The sequence below is a fragment of the Balaenoptera borealis genome (assembly GCF_965194805.1).
Source record: "Balaenoptera borealis genome assembly, chromosome: 19".
Taxonomy (NCBI): domain Eukaryota; kingdom Metazoa; phylum Chordata; class Mammalia; order Artiodactyla; family Balaenopteridae; genus Balaenoptera; species Balaenoptera borealis.
Genome location: NC_138878.1, coordinates 56,351,171 through 56,375,336, shown reverse-complemented (window position 1 = coordinate 56,375,336; position 24,166 = coordinate 56,351,171). Strand labels below are relative to the sequence as shown.

Genomic DNA, 24,166 nt, shown 5'->3' with positions numbered 1-24,166 from the left:
CCGCCATTACCAGTTACTTCATTACCGTGAATCAAGTAGAACCCACGCATTAGGGCTGCAGCGGTGCCAGGAGTTGGGTCACGCAGGAGAACTGCAGGCCTATATAGACCAGGCCCTGTGCTTGAGTCTTACGTGCTCACCTCATCGAATCTTGACAGACATTATGTTCCCTCTTTTACAGGGAAAGAAACCAGAGCGCGGGGCCCCAGAGCTCTCTGTCCTCAAAGCCTGTTCTTCTGGCCGCTGTTCATCACACCAGCTACAGTTTTGTCAAGTAAACTTTTTATTCAAGTACAGAGATGTATACATATCATTAGTGTACAGTTCAACGAATTTACACAAAGTGAACACACCCATATAACCAATACTCAGATCAAGAAACCAAACAGAGAAGCCCCCAGAAGCTCCGCACATGCTCTTTCTGCCACCCTCATCCCCTCTGAAAGTTATCATTTACCTGATTTCTAACAGCATGGATTACTGTGTCTGTTTCAAACTCTCTAGGGACCCATACAGTGTGTACTGTGTTTTTACCTTCTTTTACTTAACATTATGTTTGTGAGATTCATATTGTGTGTAGGGATAGTTCTTTCATTTTCATTTCTGTATGGTTTCCATTGTGTGAATATGCCTAAAACTGGATATTTTCCTGTTTGGGGCTATATTGATGCTATGAATATTCTAATACATTTCTTTGGTAAACTTTGGTATATGGGAATATACTCCAGGGCAGGTATGTGTTTAGCTTTAGCAGACACTGTCAAACTATAGTACTAACTTACACTCCCACCAGTGGAGCATACATTTGATATAGTCTGTCATAAAAAATTTTTTTTGTGCAATGTCACTAATTATTGGAGAAATGCAAATCAAAACTACAATGAGGTACCACCTCACACCGGTCAGAATGGCCATCATTAAAAAGTCTACAAATAATAAATGCTGGAGAGGGTGTGAAGAAAAGGGAACCCTCCTACACTGTTGGTGGGAATGTAAGATGGTGCAGCCACTATGGAAAACAGTATGGAGGTTCCTCAGAAAACTAAAAATAGAATTACCATATGATCCAGTGATCCCACTCCTGGGCATATAACCAGACAAAACTATAATTCTAAAAGATACATGCACCCCTATGTCCATAGCAGCACTATTCACCATAGCCTAAAGAAAGAAATATCCAGGTCCAGATGGTTCCACTAGAGAATTCTATCAAACATTTGAAGAAGAATTAGCATCACTTTTATGCAATCTCTTCCAGAAAATAGAAGAGGGAACACTCTCCAACTCATTCGATGAGGCCAGAATTACCTTGACACCAAAACCAGGCAAAGACATTACAAAAAGAAGAAAGAGGAGGAGAAAGAGAGAGAAAGAAAATTAGTATCTCTTGTGAACTTAGATTTAAAACCCCTTAAAAATATTAGCATATCAAAGCCTGCAAAGTGTAAAAAGAATTCTATACCATAACCAAGTGGGATTTATTCCAGGTATGCAAGGCTGCTTCAATATTAAAAAATAAATCAATGTAATCCACCATGTCAACAAGGTAAAGAAGAAAAATTATATGATCATATCAATTGACATGGGAAAATAATTTGGCAATAACCAACACCATTTATGATAAAAACCCAACAAACTAGGAATAAAGGGGAACTGCTTCAACCTGATAAAACAGCATTTACCAATAAACTACAACTAACAGGGACTTCCCTGGTGGTCCAGTGATTAAGACTCTGTGCTTCCACTGCAGGGGGAGTGGGTTTGATCCCTGGTTGGGGAGCTAAGATCTGCGTGGCACGGCCAAAAAAAAAAGAAAAATGAAAAAAAAAAAACACCTACAGCTAACATATTTAATGCTGAAAGACTGAACGTTTTTCCCCTTATTAGGAACAAAGTAAGGATGATCACCTCTTATTTGACATAGTACTAGAAGTTCTAGCCAGCTAAACAAGGCAAAACAAAGATTAAAAAAATACTGATTGGAAAGGAATAAAATTGTCCTTATTTTCAGATGACATGATTGCATAGAAAATCCCAAGGATTCTAAAAAAAAAAAAACAACTAATAAACACACAAAAATCAGATGCATTTCTATACCCTAACAATGAAAATGTAGAATCCAAATTTTAAAACACAATGCTATTTACAATAGATCCAAAGAAAAATAAAGTATTTAAGCATAAATCTAACAAAACATGTTCAGGATCTGTGTGTTGAGAAAACACACTTTTTGGACTTAGAATAGAAATGCATTGTCTCACAGTTCTAGAGGCCAGAAAGTCAAGACCAAGATGTCAGAAGGGTTTGGAGAAAGGTTAGTTCCTTTGTGAGGAAGAATATGTTCCATGCCTTTCTACCAGCTTCTTATGGTTTTACTGGTAATTTTTAGCATTTCTTGGCTTGTAGATGATGCATCACCTCAATCTCTCCCTTCATCTTCACGTGGTGTTTTCCCTGTGTGCATGTTTAACTCTGTGTCCAAATTGCCCCTTTTTATCAGGACACCAGTCATATCGGATTAGGGGCCCACCCTACTCCAGTATGAGCTCATCTTAACTAATTATATCTGCAGCAAGCTTATTTCCAAATAAGCTCACATTCTATGGTATTGGGGATTAGGGGTTCAACATATGAATTTTGCAGGGACACAGTTGAACCTATAACTGATCTCATTTTTCCTTATTAGAAGAGCTATATATGTGTACATATGCATATGTGTATATAAGTATATATGACTATATAAAGGACTGAATGGTACACATCAAACTGCTAACTGGAGTTATCCTCTGGGAAATGATGGGGAATGAGGAGGGTAGGTGGGCAATACTTATACTTTTTATCTCCACACTTTGAATTGGTTGAAAAATGTTCAACAAGTATGTATAACTATTGCAAATTTAAGCAAACAACTTAAGAGCCTTTAAGGCACCTTATAGATGTCCTTCAAGGTAGATACTGGGCTTCCATGGAAAGAAGTGGGAACTACAACAATTAAGTGATCCAAAATTGTTCGACTACTTTTCCATGTGCAAAACAGTAATATTTTATATGTCCCCACCAAAAGGACTTGTGAGTCAGTGGCAGAGTGGAAATAGCACTACACCTGGAGCCCAGAGAGCCAGATGGAATTCCATTTCTGGCACTAGCTGGCCAAGTGACCTTAGGTTCTTAACCACCAGGGCATTTGCATTTTTCTCGTTAAATATTTCTGTAAATTTCAGATATGTAGTCCCATGGTCTATATTTATACAGATCTGGCTAATACATGTATGTTGTGTGTCACAGCAATATTTGACTAAGCCTAAAAATAGCCAGCATCACTTTTCCTAGAAAAAGATCTGAACACAGAGACCACTGATCTGAGCTGTGTACTTCAAGTACAGCGTATCCATGTTATATGACCAGGCAGCCTGATTCTCCCACTCTGCCTCTGCAAAGTGTCTATACTACCCTCCATTATCGCTATGGGAAGGACAACTTCCACCGAAGGGCCATACAACAGACAGAGCTGAACCCCACAAACCTGTATCACCCCTCCAGAGCTTCTCTTCATTTCTCCATTCAATCAGGAAATAATTATTAACTACCCACTATGAGCCAGGACTATACCAGGCCCTGGGGATCCACTGATCAGCGAAATAAACACATCCTTATTCAGATTAAGGAAGTCAAGAAAACAATTACAAAACAATGTGAAATGTGTTTTGGTAAAGGAATTACAGGGTGCTGGGGGTGGAGAACCCAGCTCTCTGAGTTAGGGTCCCCTAACTCAGTCTTAAAGGTTTTCCAAAAGCTTCTCTTCATAGAATTGCATCAACTCAGCTCTGAAATCTTGAGTTAGATAATTTTGCCCACTACCTGCTGCTTTTCCTTTTTCCTTTCAGTTCCATCTGTGGTTGCTGGAGAAAGGCATGGCTCGGGCAGGAAGTTGTCAAACCCCTGTAGTTCACCTATTCAAAGAAGAGAAAAATGGCATCTCTGACTGGGAGGCAGTCTTTCAACTTCCTGGATGGTGTCATGTTTTCACTCTAGGTAGGAGGATCCACTCTGCAGAGTCCAGGTGTAAAACGGTTTGATCACAAGTCCTGAGAATGATGAGAAATACCTATTCATTCCTCATCAGAGTCAATATCTACCAGAGCGCACTCACTCTCACTAACCATTACATCAAGCACAAAGTGTCCCTTTGAAAGTCTTCAGAGTGCATGTTTATTAGTTTCTTCAGACACAGCACATGCCAAGGTGACAGGGCTCACATCACTTTTCTATTTTCTCTAAGTCCCCTCAGAATTCTTACTTCCTGTCCCCATAATATTTCTGAAAAAAATTTAAATACTGGTGAAATAAATCCAAGAAAATCTACATAAATGGGAAAAAATAGAATGTTTCTGGATTAGAAGAATTCAACACAGAAAAAAAAAGGCAAGCCATGAAATGTTACAGATTGATTAAATGAACTACATTAAAATTAAGAATTTTTTCATCATTAAAAAAGTGAAAAGGGGGACTTCCCTCATGGTCCAGCGGTTAAGACTCTGCACTCCCAATGCAGGTGGCTGGGGTTCAATCCCTGGTCAGGGAACTAAGAGCCCGCATGCTGCAACTAAAGATCCCACACACAGCAACAAAGATCCCACATGCTGCAACTAATACCTGGTGCAGCCAAATCAATCAATCAATATATTTTTAAGTGAAAAAAGGGAATTTCCTGATGGTCCAGTGGTTAGGACTTGGTGCACTTTCATTGCTGTGGGCCCAGGTTCGATCCCTAGTTAGGGAACTAAAATCCCACAAGCTACACAATGTGGGCCAAAAAAAAAAGTGAAGAGATAAGTCACAGAGTGGGAGAAAAAAAATTGCAAAACATTTAACAAAAAATGACTTGTATCCAGAATATATAAAGAATTTGTACAGATCAGTAAGAAAAAAAACAGACAAACCAATTTAAAAAATGGGCAAGAGACTTGAACAAATAGATTACTAAAATGAACAGGTACATTCTTGATTTTTTCACTAAAAAATCAAGGAAATGCACATGAAAACCACAACCCAATACCACTACCCCTCTAGAATGGCTAAAATTACGAAGTCTAACAAGGCCAAATATTGGTGAGGCTGTGGAGCAACCAGATTAGTCATATGCTGATCGTGGGAGTTGACACTGAAACATGTTTGGTAGCATCTACTAAAGTTGAGCCAAATGACCCAGCAATGACCATTAGGAACTCCACAGCACATCCCAACAGAAACTGTGCACGTGTGCATCAGAAGATAGTATTCATTAGCCCAAAGTGGAAACAGTAGAATGGGTAAATATGTAGTGATTTTTTTTTTTTTTTTTTGGCCATGGCATGAGGGATCTTAGTTCCCCGACCAGGGATCAAACCTGGGACCCCTGCAGTGGAAGTACGGCGTCTTAACCACTGGACCACCAGGGAAGTCCCTGTAGTGATTTTTAAACAAGCAAGTACCATATGGCAATGAAAATGAACTATAGTTATGTACACAGGATAATACTGAGTGAAAGAAGCCAGTCACAAAACAACATAAACATATGATTCCATTTGTGTCAAGTTCAAAAACAAGCTAAATAATCTGTGGTGTAAGAAGCCAAAATAGTGGCTCCTTATGGGAGGTAGGGAGTGGAGAGTGATTAAGAAGGAGAATGAAGAGGGCCTCTGGAATGCTGGAAACATTCTCTTTCTTAACCTGGGTGTAGGTTATAAGGATGTATTCATTTTGAGATCATTCAATGAGCTACATACATTTATGATTTGTACACTTACTAATATGTGTATTTTATTTCAAGAAGACATTAAAAATATTCTCATGAATCACATTAGAATGGTTGCCTACAAGGGGGCCAGGAACGTAAAAATGGGTATAAAAGAGAATAAATAGGTTGGTAGGTGGGTGACAGACATATAAGCAGCTGACTAGGTAGATGAAATGGAGCCTGGGCTAGCAACAGTTCTAGAGTTTTGTCTTGTCTAATATGGACACAAGTTACAGCTGGTTACTTTAATTTTAAATGGGTTAATGAAATGAAATTAAAAATTCAGTTCCTCCATTACATTAGTCACATTTCAAGAGCTCAGTAGACACATGGAGCCATTGCCTTTCACACTGCACAGCGCAAAACACGGAAAATTTTCATCATCACAGAAAGTTCTGTTAGACAGCATAAGTGGACATGGATAAGATCTCCTGGAGAAAAGAGGTAGTTAGAGAAATAAGCAGAGAAAGAGAATCTGAGGACCACCAGTTTTTTTAAATTGAAGTATAGTTGATTTACAATGTTAGGCCAATTTCTGCTGTACAGCAAAGTGACTCAGTTATGCATATATATACATTCTTTTTTTATATTCTTTTCCATTATGGTTTATCACAGGATATTGAGTATAGCTCCCTGTGTTATACAGTAGGACCTTGTTGTTTATCCATTCTAAATGTAATAGTTTGCATCTACCAACCCCAAACTCCCAGTGCATCCCTCTCCCTCCCCCACTCCCTCCCCCACTCCCTCCTGGCAACCACAAGTCTGTCCTCTATGTCTATGAGTGTTCTGTTTTGTAAATAGGTTCATCTGTGCCATATTTTAAATTCCACATATAAGTGATATCGTATGAGATTTGTCTTTCTCTTTCTGACTTACTTCACTTAGTATGATAATCTCTAGTTGTATCCATGTTGCTGCAAATGGCATTGTTTCTGAGGACCACCAATGTTAAAGAGGTTATTGTAGGAAACAGACCAAAGTAACACAAGATCCAGAAGAAAGTGATATCATGGAAACCAAGACATTAGAAATGTTTGAGGAGGAAGCATTCATGTCAAATGTTAAAGAGGAGCTAGAATCAAGTGGCGAGTAAGAGGTGACTGGAGGATTTAGCAGGACAGTTTCAATGCACATGGAAGTCAGATTGCGGTGGGTCAAAGAGAGATGGGTGGGGGGGGGCTTCCCTGGTGGCACAGTGGTTGAGAATCTGCCTGCCAATGCAGGGGACACGGGTTCGAGCCCTGGTCTGGGAAGATCCCACATGCCGCGGAGCAACTAGGCCCGTAAGCCACAACTACTGAGCCTGCACGTCTGGAGCCTGTGCTCCGCAACAAGAGAGGCCGCGATAGTGAGAGGCCCGTGCACCGCGATGAAGAGTGGCCCCCGCTTGCCGCAACTAGAGAAAGCCCTCGCACAGAAACGAAGACCCAACACAGCCAAAAATAAATAAATAAATAAATAAATAAATAAAAGAGAGATGGGTGGGGAGGTGAAGAACAGGAACATAGCTGTAGCAGGTCTGAAGTTTCAAGAAGGTAAAACAAATAAAGGGAATTTCCATAAAGCAAGGGAGCAGATGGCCAGTGCCGTATAGGAGGAATAAAAGAGATTAGCCTCAGCTTGGGTTCTCAGGAGATCACACATGCAGAAAATGATGTCTGGATTCCAGGCATGGAGTTAGCAGGTAGAATATGAAGAAGAGTGTTCCAAGTGGAAGGAACTGCGCAGGCAATGGCAAGGTGGAAGGGGCAGGAAATGGAGCATTAGGGCTTGAGAGAGTCCTGCCAAGAGCGTGGACTTACATTCACAGGGACAGGGAAGCATGAAATTTCCTTGAGCAGGGGAGGAACAAGATCAAGTCTGAACCTCAGGGAGGTTAGTGGCAACTTGTGCAAGATGAAGGAGTTCCCCAAGGGGGTACAGAGACCCCTTGTGGGATCCAGAGCATGAAAGAATGAAGTTCAAAATTGCCAGAAAATCTGAATTGAGCTGCAGAGTAAATTGTCTCCACCTGTACCCTGGATCTCTAAAACCCAGACAAGCCAGAGGGTCCCAGGGGTCTCAAGTCATATGACAAGTACAGATCTGTCCCCTACAGATCTTGTCAGCAGGGAGAGGATAGAGGGCTTGGACACACAGACACCCCTTGTTCTGGCTCAGAGCAGGGCTACCAGTGGCAGGATGGGTGTGATTTCGCTGACCACAAGGAAGTGTCCCCACAGGTTATCTCAGGGGTTCCCCGTGGGGTTTCTGAGAATCGATATGATATGGAGTACAGTACAGGGTGCGTCATACCATACCCACCCACCTACACACACCCACCACACTCACACCCCCTTAGGCTCTGAAAGGAGGGAGAAGGTCCCAGGGGTGTCAAATATTAAATTGTGAGGTTTCCCACCACCACCGCCCCACTTCTGGGAACTCTGGCCGCAGAATGCAACAATGGGTTTTGAGGAGGGGGAAAGCATCTCTCTGGGGTCAACCAGGGGAGACCTCAAGGCTTAGAGATTGGGGGGCAGAATCACCTCTGAGTCTTACTCTAATTTTCTGCTCCCTCATCCCTTATTTCTCTGAGTGTCTCAGGCTAAACAAGGTGTATTCGACAGAAGATTTTGACATCTTGGTTTGCAATAGCTGTTTCCTCCTTAGGAGTCCCAGCAGCCCCTCCTCCCGGTCCTTTTCCTCAGGGACCCAGGCACCACTCCCCACAGAGCTCTCACTCTCCGTTGGTCCCCCCTCACCCCTGTTTCTTGATATGTCTGGCTCTTATCCAGTCTCTTGTTTACTCACCTCATTTTCCTGGTTGACCTTGGGCCCCAGTCAGCTCTGAGCCTTTCTCTCTCCCTCTGGGAAACTGCCCTGGGTGGGGCTCTAACAGCCCCCATCCACCCCGACCACCAAGAGGCCCAAGCCTTGTGATAAGAGAGGAGAAGTCCTGGGGGCAGCAGCTGCTGGGGTGTTGTCCAAGAGGGCACCCAGGCTTTGCAGCTGCTGTTTCCAGGGGAGACTCCCCAGGCAATGAGTCCTGGGGCTGGGCGGAGGAGAGCAGGGCATGGGTCAGGCCAGCCCCTCGGGAGGAAGGGACTCCGCCTCAGAACACCCACACCACCTCTCAGCTGTCTCTGCTACTGCTCCCTGTGTGCGACCTACACCCCCAACTCCCATCCCAGGCAGATTTTGGGGTGATGGGGGCACAGAATCACCCAAAACTTGTTCAGCGAGTCCCTTCTCAGGAAGAAAAAAAACACCTCCCAGAAAACAAATTCTCCAGAAAGTGGAGCCCAGTGTCTGCATGGAACCAGGAAACAGGGGCCTGCATCGTTCTTTACACACAGCTCCAGCCCCCAAGTGCCACCTGCTCCCCACCTGGGACCACACCAGAAGAGCCTGCCTCCCACCTATACTCCTTGAGAGTTTACAGAGTGCCCTCTGGGAGACAAGTAAGCCCAGTGAAGCTAGTTTTGATGTTCCTATTTTGCAGATTAGGTACCCAGGAGGCCCTGTTGGTCTGGGGGTGGAGGTATTGTGTCCCACAACAAAGTCCTGAGTCAGGTGCTCAGGTTCCTGCCCACCTCAGACACCTGCCCCCCACCGTGAGCGGTTGGAAAGAGGATATGTGTGGCTGGGGACCAGGGAACAGCTTGTGGCGGGTGGGGACCCGGATGTGGGTCCTTCACTGTTGTTCCTGGCAGGAGCCAAAGGAAAAAAATTTAGCCATTGAACCAGCAAACAAGACCAAATGCCACCTTCGACTCCTGCTCCCCACCCACTGGGGACCCAAGTCCAGGCCCTCAGCACCCTGCTTCCCAGCTGTTTCCCTCAGGGACACCACCCTTCCAGGACTGAAGTTTCCAGCAGGCTCCCCAGGCAGAGCCACCAGCTGTTCTCACACCCCTCTCAGGACTCAGGCATTCAGGCTTGCCCTCCACCCTTCTCAGGCCTTCGGGGGCCCCATTCCAGCTGGCCCTGGGATCAGCAGCCTCCTCTAAGAAGTTGGCACCATCTGCCTGGCAGGTGGCCCAGGGCGTGGCCTGAGTCAAGAAACTCCACTATATAGCCCAGCCCAGGGAACCTGGAGCTAGCCCTGCAGCTCCAGGAACCTGCAGGTGAGAGAGGCTGCATCCCCTTTGGAAGTGGGACATCAGGTCCCCTACCCTTGCCCCTGGCTCTAGGCCTCCCCATCCCACTCCCCCCAGACCCACTGGACATCCAACTCCCTATCCTACCTCTGTCCTGCCCTCCCTGCCCAACCCCCAGACCCACCAGATGTCCAATTCCCCTTACACACACACACACTGGCCCTTGGATTCAGCCCACCTCAGCCTTCCTGGTGCCCAGGAAGCCCTTGTCCTGAGACTGGGCCCTTTTGTCCTCTGGCAGGAGGGGCAGACCAGCCTCCTATGACCCCCTCTCTTTCTCCACTGCAGACATGGGTTCTCTGCGGAGCTGGTGGATGCTCTGGGCCGGGGCAACCCTCCTGTGGGGTAAGTCAGACCAAAATCCCATCTATGTCCTGGTTCCAGTCTGAAGAACTCTACCTGCCTGGGTCAGCACCCTCCATTTGAGCCCCCTCCACAAATACATCTCCCAGTGTCACCCCAGGCTAGCTGAGATGAGAGAGAGGCCCTTTAAGTACTGCAGAGAAATGTGGTGGAATTCACCCATTCTCTCTCTGTTCCAGAGGGAAACAGGTAAAAACTTTTGTCCCCAAATTCAAGTAGGTAAGAACTACTACTTTCTTGATTTTCTGCAACTCAACTAAAGTTTTGACTTAGAGCCTCATTCTGCTGAGGTGATGGAAAATTTCACTAAAGTCTTTCTTGGCAGGGGGTGGGGGGGACTTGGTGGCCAATTATCTAGGGTTATGTCCAGAACTGTAGTCTTAGGTAAAGCCAAAGTTTGGGGGGAGGGATGGGACATCCTGGCCCTCTTTACCAGTCAACATCTATTTAGGTTACTTTAGAAACATTCATTGACCCTGAGGCCCTGGCCCCATGGGACACTGGGATGTCCTTCAAGGCTCCCCTTATTCGGCAGACAGTCCTTCTATAACCACCGCAACTCTCTCCAAGATCCTGTAGAGTGATCTCTCTCCCTCCCCCTCTCTCTTCTCAGCCCTGGAGAATCTTTTCCTAGATTGAGGTGTTGAAAAGTCCCCACTCCTCTCTATTTCTAGGAGACATTTTGTCCATACTCCCATAATCCCCTTTTCCCCTTCACATACACCCCTAATCCTATGAAGACAGAAGTCACAAACTGGCACCTGAATCCAGCCAGTTTAGGCCCCATAGTTCTTACTTAAAACAGTTTTGGATTGGAGATTTCACATGGAAATTCAGATATCCAATTTCCCTTGAAAAAATGGTAAGATCTGACATTTTTAAGAAAGAGCCCATAAGCCATCATCATAACAACAGATTAAAGCTAATAGCAACACCCCACTTTCCATGGCATGTGAATGCTCTAGCTGCACAGTCTGCCCATTCTGTTTCACACATACGTCACTTGCCTGGCCCCGTCAGTGTTTGAGTTTGAGATCCCTGTCTGAAGTGTTCAGGCTTTTGGAAGGCAAAAGCCAGAAAGGCTGGTAGGTGAACACTGCATGAATAAAGGGAAAGGAGAGAGAAGAAAGAAAATAGAAACCCACGTTAGTATTTCAACGTGCGACCCAGGCACAAGGTATGAGGTTACTTCTCTGATGGGGAGGATTGGATAAAGCAGACCCACAGCTGCATTTTCTCACCCCAGGGTTGACCCAGGAGGCCTCAGTGGACCCCAAGAACAGCGAGGGGGAGGAATTCCTCACGGCCTTCCTGCAGAACTATAATCTCGGGTACAGCAAAGCCTACCTCTACCTCCTCCTCTCCAGTCTGTCGGACAGCCTCACCTCAGTCTCCATCCTCAGCCGGGTAGACGGCACCTCACAGAAGGTCACTGTGGGGCCCGGGCAGTCAGTCATGGTCAACATCACTGCCAAGGCTGAGATGGTCGGCAGCAATACCTTCAAGCGTGCGGTGGTGGTCCACTCTGACCGCACCATCTCTGTGCAGGCAATAAACGCTAAGCCCAGCACAGCAGATGTGACAAAGCTGTGGCCTGTCCGCGCCCTAGGCACTGAGTACTTTGTGCTCACACCCGCCAGCGCTTCGTCCCAGAATCTCAAGGAGTTTGCTGTGGTGGCGGGTGCAGCCGGTGCCTCTGTCAGTATACAGCTGAAGGGGTCAGTGACATTCCAGGGCAAGTCCTACTCAGCGGGCAATGTCCTGAGTGTGACTCTGGACCCCTACCAGGTGGCCCAGGTGCAGAGCACAGCTAACCTCTCAGGGTCAAAGGTCACCGCCAGCAGCCCCGTGGCTGTCCTCTCCGGCCACAGCTGTGCCCAGAAAAACACGAACTGCAACCATGTGGTGGAGCAGCTGCTACCCACGTCTGCCTGGGGCACCCGCTATGTGGTGCCCCCTCTGTCCCTCCAGACCCACCAGGACCTGGTCTATGTTGTGGCCAGCCAGGCCACGAAGCTGACCTACAACCTCGGGGGCACCGCTGGCTCCCGTGGGCTCCAGGCAGGTGACGTGACAGAGCTTGAGATCCAGCAGTCCTGGCCACTCTACCTGTCTGCAGATGTGGGCATCCAAGTCCTGCTGTTTGGCACGGGTACCACCAAAGATGGAGAGACCTATGACCCCCACCTGGTCCTGATCCCAGACGTGGCAGCCTACTGCCCTGCCTATGTAGTGAAGAGCGTGCCAAACTGTAAGTGCACGGCCCTGGTAGTGGCACCAACAAAGGCTGCTGGTGAGCTGACCATAGACGGGCAGAGGCTGGGGGCCAAGCTCACCTGGGCCGCTGTGCCAGGCAGTGAGTTCTCATATGCTGAAGTGGACCTCGGCACTACGGACAGTATCCATGTGGCTGAGGCTGCTACCAACTTTGGGCTGCTCACCTTTGGGCTGGACCAGGACGTGAGCTTTGGGACAGCAGCTGCCTGCGGCCGGAGTGAGTGATCAGAAATGACCTCTGGCCCTGTCCACCTGGGGACCCCTTTGCCAGCTCGCTTGCCTTTTCCCCTTTCCCACCCTCTCTGTGCTCATCTGTGGCTTCCTGGCTCAGCTGGGCTGTCCCCCACTCACCTGCATCCTCCCCGCCATCCTTCTTTTCCTTAAGGCTTCCCAAGCCCTCCCTGTCCCCCCACCCCCTGCAGGAACAATACTCTAAGTGTTTAGCAACTGATATGATCCAGGGTCCCAACCAGTCTGAAGAGATGCCAGTCAGAGCACTGCAGCAGGGTCCTAGAAGCCCCCAGGGTGTCTGGCATCAGCCCTTTGTCTGTTGCTTTTGTGGGGGGTGGCATTGGGGAAAGGTTCCTGGGGAGAGCCAAGGTGCCTAGAGGGAGGGATCTTTGTGGGGGGTCGGGTCAGGTCAGCAGCTTCTCACCAACCAGCTTGGGAATATTTTGTTATTTTAGCTACTGACACACAACCATACCAGTTGCTAACTGCCACTCCCCCAATACCTCATATAGGAATGCCAAACTCAGGAGGTCTAAAAGTATAATAATGATGGCTACCATGTGGGGGGAGTATTTCTCAACATACCAGGGTCCACTCTAGGTGCCTTGTATGTGTTAACATAGTTAATTTCTAGGACCTGGCCCTGTGTGTACTTTTGGGCCCAGCCTGTCGAGGAGTTGCCTCCAAGCAGTGCAGCGTTTGAGGGCACAGATGCTAAAGCCAGGCTTCCCAGGTTCAAATCCCACCTCTGCTTGTGTGACCTGTTTCCACATCTGTAAACTGGGTATCATAACTGCACCCCTCACAGGGCTGTTAGGTGACAGTGCAATGAGTTAACATTTGTAGCTCATTTAGACGGTATCGGGCAAGTGAGTAGGGCTACATTAGGGTGAGCTATCATTATGAGCAGACAGAAGGCAAGAGCTTCTGAAGACTAGGAGGCAGGGGAGGCACAGCCGTTTCTTCCTATGTGGATCCCCTTCCCGAAGCAAGGATCCTAGACAGTAGGGTTCCCAGCACTGGCAAGAGTGCCCCTCCCATCCATCCTCCAGGGCATGGAAGCCACCCAACTTCAAAGGGCCACTTCAGGCTTGAATAGTAATGTGGAAGAGGTGGGTGATTGATTATAACAGGTAATAATTAACCTAATTAACACCTGGGATCAGTTCCAAACCCTGCTTATATTTTAGCTTATTTAAAGCAGGCCACTCCGCCCTCCCCAACTATCCCTGTGAAGAAGGTATTATTATCACCCCCATGTCACAAGTGAGGAAGCTGAGACACACAGAATTATAAATTACTTTCCAGTGTCACACAGCTAATTGACTGTGCCAGGATTCTAACCTAGGCAGCCTGACGCCACCGTTTCCATTCTATTGAACAGTCTCTGTCTTCCATTTTCTATCTTTAAAAAAGATCCCTTAGGGAATTCCCTGGCGGTCCAGTGGTTAGAACTCCGCGCTTGCACTGCAGGGGGCACGGATTCCATCCCTGGTCAGGGAACTAAGATCCTGCATGCTGTGTGGTGCAGCCAAAAATTAAAAATAAATAAAAAATAAAAACGGTCCCTTAGCCTTTTAGCCTGATTGGGAAGGTAGGGGCAAGGGGGAAACAGGGAGAGAAAAGCCACGCATTAACCTTTCCATGACTGTTCCTGCCTGGTGGTTCTTCACCACCTTCCAGCTCTTCTGGGCTGAGCTGTGTTTTCTGGGGAACCAGAAAACCTAAGAGAAGTCAGGCCTGAGCAGCTCTCTCCCTCTGAGATTCCAGACCTCAGTCCCCCCACTTCTAGAATGGGTAGTTGTGAGCCAACTGCCCAAACTCCCCAGGGTGGGAGAGCTCCAGGATTCCTGGTGGGGTGGACACTCCTGACTCTTTCTTTGTGGCCACCCCCCTTCCCTCCCCAGCCGTGCAGACCCAGGAGGAGGCCTCCTGCAAAGGCAAGCAGTGCGGTCCCAAGCAGCTCTGCAAGGTGCTGGATGGGCAGGCCAGGTGCGTGGCGGCCTCCGTGGCCACCTGCCGCGCCCAGGGTGACCCCCATTACACCACCTTCGATGGCCGCCGCTATGACATGATGGGCACGTGCTTGTACTCGATGGCGGAGCTGTGCAGCGACGACCAGACCCTGCCTGCCTTCAGCGTCGAGACCAAGAACGAGCACCGGGGCAGCCGCAGAGTCTCTTACGTGGGCTTGGTTACCGTGCGCGCCTACAGCCACGCGGTGTCGCTGGCCCGCGGGGAAGTTGGCTTCGCTCGGGTAAGGACCCAGAGGACGCTTCCGGGTTAAAAAGAAACCCATGAGTCACCCAACAAGCAGAAGGAGGAGGCAGTGCCTGAGTGTCAGGCCCCAAACCCGAGCCCTTTGCCAAGGGGTGGAGGGTGCAGAGAAGTGGGCCGAGGGCATGGGGGCTCGGGAGGGGGGATTTGAAAATCAGTGGCAGAACCTTAAACCCCTTTTGTACAGCAGTTCGATTTCTAAAAATTTTTAGAATGCTCAGAGATATGGTTAGGGGGAAAAAAGTTTAAGCCGATGGGTTTATAATAGCAAGAAGAGGGGGCGGGCGGAGAGAGAAAGAAAGAAGACAAAATGTCCAACAGTGGGTAATTTTTTAAGTCACTAAACACTAAAAATGTAGTGAGCGCCTCCTATGTGCTGGGTTTGTCACTTAGCACTTTCGATGTGTTAACGCATTTAATGCTCACAGCAATCTATGGGGGTAGGCGTTATTATTATTAACACTTTTTTTAAAAAAATTATTTATTTATGGCTGTGTTGGGTCTTCTGTGCGAGGGCTTTCTCCAGTTGCGGCAAGAGGGGGCCACTCTTCATCGCGGTGCGTGGGCCTCTCACTATCGCGGCCTCTCTTGCTGCAGAGCACAGACTCCAGACGCGCAGGCTCAGTAGTTGTGGCTCACGGGCCCAGTTGCTCCGCGGCATGTGGGATCTTCCCAGACCAGGGCTCGAACCTGTGTCCCCTGCATTGGCAGGCAGACTCTCAACCACTGCGCCACCAGGGAAGCCCCATTAACACTTTCTGATGAGGAAACTGAGGTCCAGAGAGATGAATGACTTCCCAAGGGCTTAGGGCTAGTAAGAGATGGAGCTGGGAACGCCCCCAGGCTGGCTCCTGAGTCTCTATCTTAACCTCTAGGCTATTCTGCCTCTGGTAAATGGATTACTACTCAGCCAATATAAATTACAGAAATATAATAACAGCAAAATAAATAGAAACAATAATTTCCCTTTTTCCTACCGTATTATTATGAACATGTTCAAACACCCAGAAAAGTTGAAATCATTGTACAGTGAACACTCATTTGCCAATCACCTAGATTCTAAACATTTTACTCTTCTTAGTTCATCACACATCTATCATCTGTCCATCCCTCTGTCCACTCAACAAACCCTCTTACTTTTTATGCACTTTAAAGTAAGTCCTAGACATCAATACACTTCACCCCTAAAGATTTTAGCAGGCATACCGTTAACTAGAATACAATATTTTCACACTTCTTTTTGCTTACTTTTGAAACAAAATTTAAACATAATAAAATCCACAAATCATAAATAAATCCACAAATCAAAATTTAAACATAATAAAATCCACGAATCACTGTTCACTGAGTTTTGACAAATGTGCAAACCAAACCTCTGTTAAGATATAGAAGGTTTTCATCCCTCTAGAAAATTCCCTCATGCCCCTTCCCAAACAATGGCCCACACAACCCTAGAGGCAATCACAGTTCTGATTTTTTTCCACCATAGATTAGTTTTGCTGGTTCAAGAACTTCATAGTAACGGAATCATCCAGTGCAAGAAGCCTTTTGTGTAAGGCTTCTTTTGCTCAGCATGATACTTTCAAGGTTCTTCCGTGTTGCTGCGATTAATTTTTTTAAATAGGAAAAGAATTTACAGCTCAAAACAAAAAGGCATGTTGTGAAAGATCCTGCTTTTACGCCTATCTTTACCTGCTTTCCCTGCTCGCCACAGGTAATGACTTTTACTAGTTTCCTGAGTATTCATATAGGGTTTCTTTATGCCGACACAAGCAATACATTCTTACGTCTCCCCTTTCTTAGCAAACAGTACTGTACTTGTGCTCTGTTCTGAACTTGACTTTTTGCACTGAACAGTGCATTCTGAAGCTGTCTCCTTGTCAGTAGGAAGGGGGCCTCCTCTTTCCTTTCTACAGCTGCACAGTTTGTCATCGGCTGGATGCATCACAGTTTATTTAGCTCAGGCCCCTGTGGTTGGACGCTTTGTTCATGCTGGCAAGCAGTACTGCCGTGAATATTCTTGTATCTCCCTCGCTTTGTGAGTGTGCAGGTGGATCTGTGAGATCAATAACCAAGTGGATTAAAGTAGTGTTCTTGAAGGCTAGAGAGTTTGAACACAAGCTCAGGGGGACCTCAAATCCCTTAAACTTATGTGCAGAATCTTGCATATGCTGTGTAGTTTTTCAGGGAGAGGGTCCATTACTTTGTCAGATCCTTACAGAGGTCAGCGACCTGACAAAGGTTTAGAGTTCCTGGTAGGATCATGGTAGGATGTCCACAAGAGCTTGTTAGGAGAAAAGAGGAGTTCATGAAATGGTGACTTCAGCATGGTCTCATTATTTTTTTTAAGTATACATGTATTTAAAGGTAGAAAAAAACCTGGCATGATTCATAAATGTGAGTATTTTTTTTTAACATCTTTATTGGAGCATAATTGCTTTACAATGTTGTGCTAGTCTGCTGCACAACAAAGCGAATCAGCTATACGTATACATATATCCCCATATCCCCTCCCTCTTGCGTCTCTCTCCCACCCTCCCTATCCCACCCCTCTAGGTGGCCACAAAGCACTGAGCTGATCTCCCTGTGCTATGCGGCTGCTTCCCACTAGCTATCTGTTTTACGTTTGGTAGTGTATATATGTCAATGCCACTCTCTCACTTCGTCCCAGCTTACCCTTCCCTCTCCCCGTGTGTATGTGTACAGCACTATGGGTGATTTTCTCTTTTTTCATTTTTGCTCGTGCATACTTTGTAAGTTTTCTGTACTGAACAGGCACTACTTGTGTCATTTAAAAATGAAGATCACTGGTCTCAGGGGAAAGACAGATTTGAACGGGGGTCCCTGGACTGAGAGCCTGTGAATGTGGGCTGTCTCGGTCACTGCCTGGCATAGGCTTGGACACACAGGAAGGCTCATGGAGGCATTGCTGACTGAATGAACAATCTATCTTACCTTTGACCTTGCTCATGCTGTCCCCTCTGCCTGTTACTCCTTTTTTCATACCCCATCCTCTTGGCTAAGACAAGACTTTGTGAAGAAAGGATAAGAAAGACATGCTCAGGAAGAGGAAAATGGGCCCAGGGGACAGAGAGAGCACACTCCTTATCTCCTGGCTGGACTCTGTCTCCACTCAGGACATTTGCAAAGGAACACCACTCCCCCTCCTGGTTTTCGTGGCTATCTCTCACTGGTCCTTTATGGCTCAGCTCTGCTGTCCCTTCTTCCAGGAAGCCTTCCCTGACCTGAAAGTTTGGGTCTGGTTCTTTTTCTAGGCTCCTGCAGCCTCCTGTGCCTCCACTATCCCAGCCCTGATCGCTCTGATCTGTCATTGTCTAGTGACAGGTCTGTCTCCCCTATTGGACTGGGAGCCCCATGACAGTAGGGTCTGGGGTTATCTTTGTCATCAGTGTATCTCCAGGATCTCCCAGGCCAGGGCCAGGCACAGGGTCAGTGCCCAGTGAATGTTTATTTAATACAGCAGGGGCTTCATTCACTTACTGAGCACCTGCTATTCTACCAGGTACAGTTCTAGGCACTGGAGATGAAGCAGCTGCCCTGTCTTCGTGGAGCTGACAGCGTAGTCAAGTTAGAGAGATGATAAACATCAGATATTTGCAGATGACATTTTAGAAGGTTAGACACTATAGGGAAAAAAATAGAGCAGGGAAGGGGAATAGGGAGTAGGGGGGAGTTGCCATATAAAATAGGGTGGTCTGGGATGGCCTCCCTGAGACGGTGACATTTGAGCAAAGTTTTTGTAAGAGGTGAGGGAGTGAGCCAAGTGTATATCTAGGGAAAGAACATTTCAGGTCACGGGGAAGGCAGGAGCAAAGATCCTGAGGCTTGGTCGGTGGCACTAACATGAGGAAGGAATCCTCACGCAGCTAGAGCAGGGGAAGCAAGTGGGAGGAGATGAGGGGCTGAAGGCCAGACCACACGGGGATCTGACCCTCCTCTCCTGACTCCTGCAGATCGACAGCCAGCGCTCACGCCTGCCTGCCTCCCTGGCTGAGGGCCGCCTGCGCGTGTACCAGAGTGGGACACGGGCCGTGGTAGAGCTGGACTTCGGGCTGGTAGTCACCTATGACTGGGACGCCCAGCTGGCACTGAGCCTGCCCGCGCACTTCCAAGGCCAGGTGTGCGGTCTGTGTGGCAACTATAATGGTGACCCCGCTGATGACTTCCTTACACCTGACTGGGAGCAGGCTCCTGATGCCGTGGAGTTTGCCAGTAGCTGGAAGCTGGACGACGAGGACTACCTATGTGAGGACGGCTGCCAGAACAACTGTCCCTCCTGCACCCCGGACCAGGCCCAGCACTATGAGGGCAGCCGTCTCTGCGGCATGCTGACCCAGCCCGATGGCCCCTTTGCTGTCTGCCGTGATGCCCTGGACCCCCAGCCCTTCCTGAAGGAATGTGTATATGACCTGTGTGTGGCCCATGGGGACCGGGCCAGCCTGTGCCGTGCCCTTAGAGCCTATGCCCAGGCCTGTCTGGAGTTTGGCATCTCTGTTGGGAACTGGAGGTTGCCAGCCAGCTGCCGTGAGTGATACCCTGGTGGGGGCTGGGAGCACATGTGGGAGGCAGGGGACCCCTTGCATCTGCTCAATATCTGAGCATTTACTGTGGTCCAGCCTGGAGCTGGACCATGCCAGGGACGGAGTGATGGCCAAGATGGCCAGGCTCTGCCCACAGTGAGCCTAAGGTTGGGGCAGACGTATCACACTAGACAGTGACGGTCCAGAGTGGTCAGGGCTGGGATGGGGGAAGTTCAGAGGGGCTATGGGAGACCAGAGAAGCTTCCTGACTCAGTCTGGGGAATCAAGTAGGATCTCCTAGAGAAAGGGATGCCCAATCTGAAGCCTGTAGGAGGGATTGGAGCTAGATAGAAAAAAGGGGGAGCAGGAAGTGTGTTCCAAGCTGAGAGAAGGGCATCTGCAAAGACTTGGCATGAGATGTCCCAAAGCAGACATGCGAACATCTCTTCATTTATAACTCTTCCATGATTCCCCGATGTCTTCTGGATAAAGTCCCAGCTCCATAGCCAGGTATCCATCCACTGAATCATTCATTCACTCATGTATTCATTCATTCAACATGCATTCCCTGAGTCCCTATCTGGCCCCACCCCTGTGCTGACGATGGGCACAGTGGGGACCAAAACACCTGTCTCTGCCCTTGTGAGGCTCCCAGAGAAATGTTCAGGAGGCAGAAAGGCTAGCACAGGAAGGAGGAGGAGGCTTCCAGGCCCAGGCCCATGGCTTGGGACAGGGACTCCAGAGAGGGGTAAGTCTGGGAGAGACACTGAGGCCATTTGGGGTTTGTCTTGGTCACTGCAGTGTCCTCACTGCCCAGTAAACACCATTCCCCATCACCGCCGAGTTCCCCAATGCCTGGTGCAAAAGAAGAACCAGTGCATTCACTTATCTACCCATTCATTTTCGAAGTATTTACTGGGCATCTCTTGTGGGCCGGGCCCCGTCCTTGGTGCTGGAGATTCAGCCATGTTTGAGACAGATCAGGTTCCCAGTCTCACAGAACTTATAATCCTAGCGGGGGAGACAGAGAGTAAGCAGTGAACTGTGGAATAGCTTCAGAGAGCGAAAGAAACAGAGTTCATGGGATAAGAGCAAATGGGAGGCTCATGAAGAGAGTGCTCAGGGAAGGCCCTTGGGAGAAGCTGCCATTGGAACAGTGTGAGCTCATAATGATGCTCTACATGGGGTGTCTCTACATAGATGAGCCTCCTGTGATATTGGGACTATTATTATCCCATTCTACTGATGGGGAAACTGAGGCACAGAGAAATTGGAGTTGTTTGCTCACAATCACACAGCTAAGAAGGGGAGAGTTGGGATTTGAACCCAGGCCATCTACATTCCAGTAACCTTCTCTTAACCACATGCCATGTGAGGAAAGGCTAATACAGGCACAGGGAAAAGCCAGTGCAAAGGCCCAGAGGCGGGAGTGTGAGCACCAGAGAGGATGCCACTGTGGCTGGGGCGGAGTGAGCCAGAGGGAAAGTGAGAGGAGGTGAGGACAGGGAGGTGATGGGGGCAGAGCATGGATTATGGGAAGCCTCATGGACCAATAGGAGGACTCTGGCTTTTACCCTGAGCAAGACAGAGCCACAAGAGGGCTCTGAGCAGGAGAGGGATGTCATCTAACTCAAGTGTTCACAGGATCCCTCTGGCTGCATGTGAGGAATAGAATGGGATGCAGGATGGGAGCAGGGGGGAGACCAGGCAGGAGGCTGCTGGGGTGAACAGGACAAGGGTGGGGACTGTGGTGAAAGGAAAAAGGGGCAGATTCTGGATAGATCTTGAATATGGAGCTCACAGGATTTACCGACATGTTGGTTGTCCAGTGAATAGAGGGGAAGGAGTCAACTATATCTCTGAGGTTTGGGGCCTGCGCACCCAGAAGGGTGGAAGTGTCATTAACTGAGATGGGGAGCTCTGAGGAAGGAGCTGGGTTGGGGAGGGAAGTCCTGGCATGTTCTGACTGTGCTGGCCTGACCCCCCCTCCCGTGTCCCCGCAGCCCTGTCCTGCCCCGCCAACAGCCGCTACGAGCTCTGCGGCCCCGCCTGCCCGGCCTCCTGCAACCCCCCCGCGGCGCCGTCCAACTGCTCCGCGCGCCCGTGCGTCGAGGGCTGCGTGTGCCTCCCGGGCTTCGTGGCCAGCGGCGGCGCCTGCGTGGCCGCCTCGTCCTGCGGCTGCAACTTCGAGGGCCGCCCGCTCGCTCCCGGCCAGGAGGTGTGGGCCGATGAGTATTGCCGGCGGCGCTGCACCTGTGACGCCGCCACCAAGCAGATGCGCTGCAGCGACACGCAGGGCTGCCCAGCGGGCGAGCGCTGCCGCGTCCAGAACGGTCTCCTGGGTTGTTACCCCGACCGCTTCGGGAGCTGCCAGGCGTCTGGGGACCCGCACTACGTGACCTTCGACGGCCGGCGCTTCGACTTCATGGGCACCTGCACGTACCTGCTGGCCGGCTCGTGCGGCCAGGCCGCGGGGCTGCCTGCCTTCCGGGTGCTGGTGGAAAACGAGCATCGGGGCAGCCAGAGGGTGAGCTACACGCGCGCCGTGCGCGTGGAAGCTCGCGGCGTGAAGGTGGCCGTGCGCCGGGAGTACCCTGGGCGAGTGCTGGTGAGTGATGGGCGCCCACGGCCGGGTGGAGGGGCAGGGAATCCCCCTTAAAGAGTAGGGGTTTGGCCACTGGGGGAGGGTGGGGGTCTGCTAGAAGACCTTGTGGCCAGTGATTAGGCTTGGGGCGCCCCAGCCAGGCGGTGCTGCCTCTCCCTGGCTGTGTGACTTTGCCTCTCGGTGCCTCAGTTTTGTCCTCTGACAAATGGGATAATAAGATGGTGCCTCGCCAATGCGAGCCGCTTCACAAGGTGGTTGTGGAGGTTTGACGAGTTAATATTTGTAGGATGTTTAAAAGAGACCTTGGTGCCCAACAAGTGTTCAGTAAATGTTGACTCAATGTTTTATTGTTATGATCCCTCCAAAGTTAAAGATTGGTGCATTTTCTGGAGGAAAATTGATATTCAGAGAGTAAGGTGACATGTGAAAAGTCGGGAACAAAAGGTGTTGGGGGAGTGTTACAGGGGTGTGGGGGTACTTACAGATGGGCCCACAGGGTTCTGGATAGAGGGTTCTTACAGGGGCCACCACCCAGTAAATTTTATATATATATAATTTACTTCTATGTGTTAAATGCTTGACATACAGTAACTCATATGTTAATCTCTGTAACAACCCTGTGAAATAGGTAATCTTGTTAGAGGAGAATACTGGGCACAGAGAAGTTAAGTCAACTATTCAAGGTCACACAGCTAATGAGTGGCAGAGCCAAGATTTGAAGCCAAGCTGTCTGGCTCCAGAGTCCATACTCTTAACCTCTGCATTCTATTGCCTTTCCTGAAGAAAGAGATGGAACAGGCAGGGATGGAAGTGGATGGAAGACTGTTCCAGGCAGAAGGAACAGCAACTGAAAGGCTCTGAGGCAGGAACAAACATGAGGGGTAGAGGAACAGCATGGAGACCAGTGGGCCTGGAATGGAGAGAGGGAAGGGAGAGCGAGGTAGGAGATGATGTAGGGGATGGCTATGATAGAGGCTTTTGATTTAATCTGAAATCTGAAGGATGAGGAAGAGACCACCAGGTGAAGAGTAGTGGTTGCTAGGCAGAGGGAACAACAGGTGCAAAAGCTGAGGCTGGACTGAGCTTGAAGAGTTCAGGAGAACAGCATGGGGCCAAGGAGGCTGCACCTGAGAGAGTGAGCCTGGGGAGATGGGATAGAGAGGTTGGTAGGGGATGAAGTCAGAAAGGAGGGGACGGGAAGGGCCTAGTGGGTAGAGGATTTGATTTTAAGCTGAGATGTGAAGGGTGATGGGGAGGCAGCCAGACAAAGAATAAAGATGTGGAAGAGGGTAGGTATGTTGCAAGCATAGGGTACATAGGGTATAGCAAGTGCAAAGGCCCTGAGGCTGGGCTGAGCTTGGTGAGTTCAGGAGAGTATCAAAATGCCTGCATGGCTGGAGTTCCAAGGGTGGGGAATGAGGCAGTCCTGAAGAATTAAATTGGAGAGCAGTGAGGCTCGGATCATGTATGGTCTTTTAGACCATTGTAAGGGGTTTGGATCAAAGCTGATGCCTAGAATATGAAGTAGAGGTGGCCAAGCAAAGAGTGATGAGAGGTATCCCAGGAAGAGGTCACAACAAGTGCAAAGGCCCAGAGGTGGGAGTGCACTTAACATGTCCTGGGAGACAGCAAGGAGACAGGAGGGAGCCCGAGTGAGTGATGTGGGAGGTGGTGCAGGCACAAAGGTGGACAAGACCCAAGGTTAAGCAGGATGTTCTAGGGAAGGGGCTTAGATTTAAGCCAAGTCCTAAAGAATGAAGGGGAAGCAGCCAGGAGCAAAGTGGTAGGTGGTGTTCTTGGCAAGGTGAAAAGGCCCTAAAGTTAGACTAAACTGGGAGAGTTGGGGGAATCTCAAGAAAGCCAGTGTGGCTACAGCAGAATGAGTGAGGGGGAGAGTGGGAGGAGGTTAGGTCAGGGAGGTAATAGGGAGACAGATCCTGTAGGCTTTGAA

The 24,166-nt window shown here is 48.6% G+C and overlaps 1 protein-coding gene and 1 long non-coding RNA gene across 2 annotated transcripts in view; one reads left to right on the top strand and one right to left on the bottom strand.

The window, feature by feature from the left end:
• FCGBP (Fc gamma binding protein) overlaps positions 1-24,166 on the top strand; it is a 103,512-nt gene that overhangs the window by 54,708 nt on the left and 24,638 nt on the right. The window contains exons 2-6 of the mRNA XM_082366698.1: positions 10,204-10,266; positions 11,531-12,778; positions 14,700-15,049; positions 19,044-19,614; positions 21,614-22,218. Of these exons, the coding sequence (XP_082222824.1) occupies positions 10,212-10,266; positions 11,531-12,778; positions 14,700-15,049; positions 19,044-19,614; positions 21,614-22,218 (2,829 nt within the window). The 5' untranslated portion in view covers positions 10,204-10,211. The remainder of the gene's footprint in view (positions 1-10,203; positions 10,267-11,530; positions 12,779-14,699; positions 15,050-19,043; positions 19,615-21,613; positions 22,219-24,166) is intronic.
• LOC309616330 lies at positions 281-9,712 on the bottom strand. The gene is made up of 3 exons (XR_014237426.1): positions 8,573-9,712; positions 3,859-3,950; positions 281-2,043 (listed from the first exon to the last, which is right to left on the bottom strand). It is a non-coding gene; the product is annotated as an uncharacterized lncRNA (long non-coding RNA).